Source organism: Amblyomma mixtum, chromosome 1 (assembly GCF_055824585.1).
Source record: "Amblyomma mixtum isolate Tamu chromosome 1, ASM5582458v1, whole genome shotgun sequence".
Taxonomy (NCBI): domain Eukaryota; kingdom Metazoa; phylum Arthropoda; class Arachnida; order Ixodida; family Ixodidae; genus Amblyomma; species Amblyomma mixtum.
The window spans coordinates 233,116,639-233,123,644 of NC_143012.1; the positions used below are offsets into that span (position 1 = coordinate 233,116,639).

At 46.3% G+C, this 7,006-nt stretch overlaps 1 protein-coding gene across 1 annotated transcript; it reads right to left on the minus strand.

Annotated features, from left to right (window-relative positions):
* Positions 1-553: 553 nt before the first annotated feature.
* On the minus strand, positions 554-2,329 carry LOC149371137 (solute carrier family 22 member 7-like). Its single transcript, XM_089579445.1, has one exon. The coding sequence runs from the start codon at positions 2,327-2,329 to the stop codon at positions 554-556; it is 1,776 nt and encodes a 591-aa protein (XP_089435571.1).
* Positions 2,330-7,006: the final 4,677 nt, after the last annotated feature.

The following is a 7,006-nucleotide window of genomic DNA, read 5'->3' on the forward strand; positions in this document are numbered from 1 at the left end:
CAGATGCATATGCTCCGAAGCGCGCCAACGCCAGATTTCCCTACTCTAAAACGTTGTGTGCTAGCAGATTCATTGTTAGTATAGGCGCGACAATACGACAGGTACACTGCCTTGTGTACAGAGTTATAAAGGAACTCGAAAAAAATGTCTTAGCAACGGCATGGCTTAAGCGCATTGTTAACGTCAATGCATTGTTAACACTAAAGTCGCGTCTGTGAAAGTAAATCAAAGCTCGCCTTCTGCTCCTTACTTGTGGCCCGTTAAGTTCATTTGCAAGGGACCCTTAGATGTTTAACGTGGAATCTCAGTCACTGCGTTCAGACCGTCTTCACGCATCAGCAGAGAACTCAATATTCGATGAACACATCCATTCAATAGAAGAAATGCCTGCGATAACTAGCACAGAAAGACCTGCAGGAATATCGAGCACAAAGCAAAAAGTCAGAGACAAAACGAATGGCTGACACTAAGACAAAGAAATAAAAGAAAGGAGGCATGGTCGGCAAAAAAAAGGAAAACACTTGGTAAATCAATAATAGGTTGAGTTCACAGTTTATCCCAGTGAAATGGTCAGCGACTTCTGTATTGAGTGCGACGAGTACTGCTCGGCAGGCAGCGAGACCCTGTCGGGCTCAGTTGGGATTCGACGCTTCACGGGTTGCTTGGGCAGCGCTACCAGTGTGTTCTGCATGACGCGCTTGCTGTCTTCAGCGGAGGCGATGATGCATTGGACGCCGGATATGGAGCTCCCTTGGAGCATCCAGTCGTACTCGTACGGCAAAACCTGGGCACCGATGGCAAACAGCGACATCACAACAGCCACGGCGGCGAGCCGCAGGTCAGTGTGCCGACGACCGATAAGCGCTGTAATCGCTTGGCCCACGTTGTCACCAATGCGACTAAATGCGATGTTCCAAGCTGCGCCGCGGCAATGAGTTAGAATGGGATAGGCACCCAAGGACTGGGGAATAAAGAACGTGAAGCAGATGCTTCCCGCGACGCGCATAATGATGACGAGGGAGTCCAGAATCAGGGTCTCGTTTTGGCTGTAGGTGATGGCGAGAATAGCCGCCGACGAACCGAAGGCGAGTCCTGAGGCAGCCACAATGCTCCTGAAGCCGAACCGAACTATGCAGCGTACAGCCAGCAAGCACGCGATGACGGATACTACGTGCCCAACGGCAGCGACTGTATCGCTGACGGCCACTCCGTCGTTGATTATGAAGGTGTCGTAGGCATAGCTGAGTGCTGCCCACATATACGCCAGAAGAATAGTTCGTGACCGGAGATGCGAGCCGCACAGACCGCCACTTTCGGCTGCACCCTGGTTGTTGGCATTGGCGTCCAGCTGTTGCTGCGCGAGCATGTCTCGGCAGAGTTGCAGGGGCACTTTGTTCAGACTTGCTGCGCGCAAAGCGACGCGCTCGGCTTCTTTCATCTGGCCGGTTGCTGAAAGCCAAGCAGGCGACTCGTCCACGCTGTAGTACAGGAGCACAAGTAGGCACGTGGGAATCATCAGTATGAGCTGTAGTGCCGCCCAGCCGGCCCTGTAGAGCTGCGCGAAGAAGAGCGTGATGGGGGTCATGACTATCGAGAGCAGCGAGGCCACCGTGGCGTACGCAGGAATTTTGGAAGAGGGCGTGACCTCGTAGAAGATAGCTAGCATAGGGGGCACCAGGACGGCTGTCGCAGCCGAGACGATGGCACGCACCGCAACGAAGAAATGGAAATCCTTGGGCACGCTGCTGCCAGTGCCCGCTATGAAAACCACGGGTATGGCGATGAAAATAACCGTTTTGCGGCCGACGAGATCTGCCAAGCCTCCAACTACAGACAAAGAAGCCACGCAGGTGACTGAGCATACTAGCCTAGCGACCTCGATGAGCCAGCGCCTGTCGCACACCAGGTTCCACTCGCTCACGATGTTGTTGCCGAACTGGTCCAGGTCAAACTCCCACGATGTGCAGGGGACCACGGCGGCCCTGTCGCCAGCGTCCGGTGGATGGCGCACCGAGCAACGGCTGAACTCGCCTCGCTTGTCGAGTGGTATGGCCAGACGCTTCCAGTCGGGGACGCTGAGGTTCGCGAAGGAATCGGGTCGCCTGCACCAGTGGTCCATGACGCCGGCTGTTAGCTTGAAGCTGTCGTAGTGCAGACCGAAGACACCCATTACGGTGGTCGTGCTGAACAGGACAAGGAGCTGGAACATGCCGCTGCCGAAGGGCAGCTGCCTCTCCGTGTTTTTTGGTGCTTCTCTAGGATCCGTCTTCGTAGAAACAGCGGCTGAGCGCAGAGGTTCCAAGACCGATTGTCCCTGGCGGTCAGTCATTATTAAGGGCTTCTTCCTTCTTCTGCAAAAACGCGTGCCTGAGTCGCTCGCGCAGAAAGCAGCGAGCGACTCAGGCGTGTCAGCAGCAAACATGTGCGTGACTGCAACGACTGCATTACAGGTGTATAATTAAATTCCACTTGTGTTCTGTTGCTATACTGTGTAGTTCGCTGCACGCAGCTGCGGACTGAATATGGGTGAAAGACAGCCTACCACAATCAAATAGCTTGTTAAGGTACTAAATGAGGTCATGGCTAATGTTGGACACCTAAGCGTTGACGTTAAAGAAGAGAAAACATGGATTCAGTTTGCGAGTGAAATATTTTTTTTATGCTTCATTATTTTTCGAATTAACCTCTCTTTTCTCTCTCTCTCTCTCCAATCCAAACTCCTATATTTATGATTATTATTATTATTTTCTTCCTCTCCCTGCCCTTCTTCTGGTAGACTCCCCCGGTGTTCCTCTCCGATGTGCTTTTCTTTTGCCTTTATTATGTACAAGTGAATACCATCCTTTACCTCCCGATTCTTGGCCGATCCCCCGGTGTGGGTATGTGCAATTCTGTCAAAGGCTACAACAACAACAACGACAAATCTGATACAATTGAACCTAGTCTTACTCAGGTCTGTGCCAATCTAAAAAATCTACGGAAAGATCATATTGCCGTCCAAAAAGAAATTGAACAACTAAAGAAGGAACTGGCGTATACTAAAGCAGAACAGGTACAAGTTGAAACAATACAGCAGGCACAACATTAAAATTAAAGGACTGCCACACGATCCTTCAGAACGTCTTGAGACCACTGTGACTTCTTGGCGAGAAAATAGGAACCAAGACTGAAACCTCTAAAATTGATTTCATACACCAAGTGCCTACAAAATATTAAGGGAAACCAAATGTTATCGCCAGGTTTTTCAATCGCTCTTTGCGAAACAGGATTCTCCAGGCAGCAAAAAAGAAAAGGCTAACAGCAACACATTTTGGCTTCGAAGACGCAAGCGCAGTGCACGTAAATGAACACCTTTGCCCAGAAAACAAAATACTGGTTAAAATGGCCACTCAACTGCGCAAAGAAAAACAGTGGAAATTCTCATGGCTCTCGCAGAGCAAGGGTTTTGTGCGCAAACAGAAACGTCGTGTGTCATTCACTTGTCGCGAAAAGCTGATCTCGCAAATATAAATTTAAATCTGTGAATCAACCCTCAAATGTATTCAGACAAGAAACTAAACAACTCCCATACACGGAGCAATAACTTCAGCCTTGTGCATTGCAATATGCATATCATTATTAAAAACAAATAGTCTGTCTTTATTATTGGTTGAAAATATTTTTCAATACAATGTGATCGGCTTGACAGAAACGAGGCTAAAGCCACACAAACACATAAACATAACTGGATACAACACGATTTCTGCACGTCCTTCTGGTAAATCCAGAAAGGTGTGTTCATATACTTAAAAGAGCATGAATATAAAATTCGTTCATTTTCAGCTTATCAGACACGGCAGGAACATACATGCTATACATTGAACTAGAAAACGAAATAGATACTGTAGTAATATATCGACCACCTAACTCTAGTGTAAGCACATTTGTTGATTGCCTGGAAGCCGTTTTTGATCAGCTACCGCTAAATAATAAGGATTGTATTGTGTGTGCTAATATTAACATATAGATTTGCTTGGAAGCTCTGACGATGCCATAACGCACTGTTTCAGTCCTACGGTTTTATTAAAATCATATTCTACCCACCACGTGTTAGCGATACTTCTTCCGCGCTTATTGACCACATTTTATGCAATTTCATCTAGGACGACACCGTTGCCGGAGTATAATAGACACAGACATCAGTGACCATATTCCTACGTTTCTGCTTTTCTCTTTTAAGACTAACGTACCAAAACCAGCGTGTTACTTGGTCAGCCGTTTTGATAGCAACTTTCTGCGCGAAAACCTCACTGGAGTTGCAGGTAAGATTCGTCTTGTCAGTGACGTTAGAAATACGCACGCTTCCCCGGACAATGCACTTTCACGAACTATATAGTAAACACTCCTCTCGAAAAGAAACGTCACCAGCATCCGATTCAGCCATGGGTAAGAAGCGCTGCACTCCACCAAAAAGGTCGGAAGATGGGCGCACCACGATGAAGGCTGAAGTTATACTTTATGTGCACAGTGTCGGACAATCTAAAGAAAGATGCGAACAGGCACAAGGTTCCGTTGGTGTTTTCAGCCCCAAATAAGCTGTAGAGATTGATACCTCGAATCTGCGGGGCGGAAGTGCCCGGCTGCAGACAAAACATGAGACAGCCTACCTCCACTGCGTGATAGGAGTGATGTATGAGATCCCCATGATTTGTGGAATGTCCTATATTGGACAAACACGGCGATGCATTAATGACCACCGCCTTAGGAAGCAGGGCAAAAATTAGAAAATGGGGAAAAATACGCTGATTTGGTCCAACACATTGGCACGTGCAAGTGCGAGGCACGACCCGAGGAAGTGAGGATACTAGGCAGGAGCAAGAACAAAAAGGCGAGGGTTTTGCTACGCGTTTGACATCAAGAAAAACCCTGATATGTGGCTAAGCGACCCTCAGCTAACCTGTATTTAGTGGAATTTGATTTTCTGCGCAAACACGCTAGTTCGGGACAATAAGTGGCGGCTTCTAATAAGTACCGAAAGAAATGAATTTGGGAAGTTCTGATTTGTATAAATGCATGTACCTAGTTCTGCGAATAAAAAGCTGTAAGTTGGCGCCTGTAAGTTGGCGCCTGTATCGTCGTCCTCTCTCGCCTCGTGTGTTTTGTAGCACCTTATTTCTTGAAGGATAACAAGCAATACTTTGGAACTTTCTAGCAGAGAAGATTGCTGGTACAAAAAGAGCAATAGAATAGAAAAATAGACCAATATAATCGAGTCAATACCTGGGCATTACCTTGGACTCATTACATTTCAAAGAACACATTAGCAGCTAGCAGCGTCTGCAAGAAACTTCCACGCATGTTTTGTACTTTATCATGCACATCAGCACTTTCGTCTAACGACATTGAGAATGACATACTTCGCAATTTTTCACTGCCATTTTACACATTGTGTTGAATCCTGGGGCTATACTTGTTCTTCCTACCTGGAATCATTCATCATTTTGCAGGAACGGGCTAGGCGCATTTTACCCTTTTAAAACTATAGAGAAGATACAGCACCACTTTTTCACGAACTTCACATTATGGCATTCACAGTCGCACGCACTTACAGAACAGCATGTGCTGTGCATGCAATTTTATCAGATAACAACCCTCTTCCCTCCACCATCTTTACACCCTAAAAAGGCACACACGAAGCGAGGATAAATCTAATTTTAACATTACAGCCGTTCACATTTTATCCAGCGGGCGATTGTTAGCGAATACTGGCGAAAAAATATGGCACATTTCCACCACCAGTAAAAAGAAGCCGAAACTTTTCTCGCTTACTGAAGGATGCCATTAAAAAATTTACTCTTTTTCTTTCTCAAACGTAGCACTATGTTGCTTCTGTGTGTTTTTGTTGTATAATTCTGTAAAAAAAACTTTCTCTCGGCACGGCATTTATGTATTATGTAATGTCTGTAAACATTGTCCCAGTTTGTTATTTTGTTTCTTTCATTGGTCCCATATCACGCGATGCATACTTAAAGTAATTTATAACATTTTTGAAACATATACTATGCTTGTAAAAGTGTACACGTTTCACAAATATTTTTCACTAGCGCCCGGGTACACTATATTGCGCACGTATTACATGCGCCCGAACTATAAACTTGCTAAGGGCCCGGATGCTTTTGTCACCCTCTTTTGATTATACGTATCTTCCAAAGTAAATAAAATTGAAAAATGAAAAATAATAAATGCTTTGGACGAGCCCTACTCGCCTTAAACGAGAGACAGTGTGCCATGGAACATATGACGAGCATAACTGGTCATGTGTTCCGCCTTGTTATGCACTGTTTAAATGATGACCAACTGCAAACCTGCCCACACTCCACGCTACTGAACTCGAATAATTACTGTCGGTATGGCACAAGCGTGGCTTCACATAGTCCGCAAGTTGCTTAACCCGACATTCACACTTGTGATAGTGTTCCTGTAGGCCTATCGGAGTCACTGTTTAAAATGGGATTCAACTGAAGACGAGAGGGGCGTTAATGAAACCACCTACTGTGGCGAAGAGCGCATATGAGAAGAGGAAGACGTTTTAAGGCGGAAGCCTTTAAGGCCTCATCATTATAAGCAGGAGTTGTCGAAAGAAATGTCACGCTTTTCAATTGGTCGAAATGGTCGTGACGTCATAGTGCGCGAATTTCAAACGGGGCCAGTTGTACTTTGGCTAGTAACCAAGCAACCAATCAAAGGGATTGCTATAGTGATGCTCCAAGTAAAATAAATAAATCAAACCAAGAGGTTGGTTGAGCTGGGGAATCGAACCAGGATCTCCGGAGTGCGAGACGAGCACGCTAACCACTCTGCCATGCCAGCTAGATGGTTTGGAATGAACAAAGGCGCGTCTAGCTAATACGGTGTCTTCGTTCACTCCCATTTTCCTCCGTTCCCCTTACGGCAAGGTTCAGGTGTCCACCGAGATATGCGAGAAAGATACATTTCCTTCCTCAGAAACCAGTTTAGCGTGGAGCAA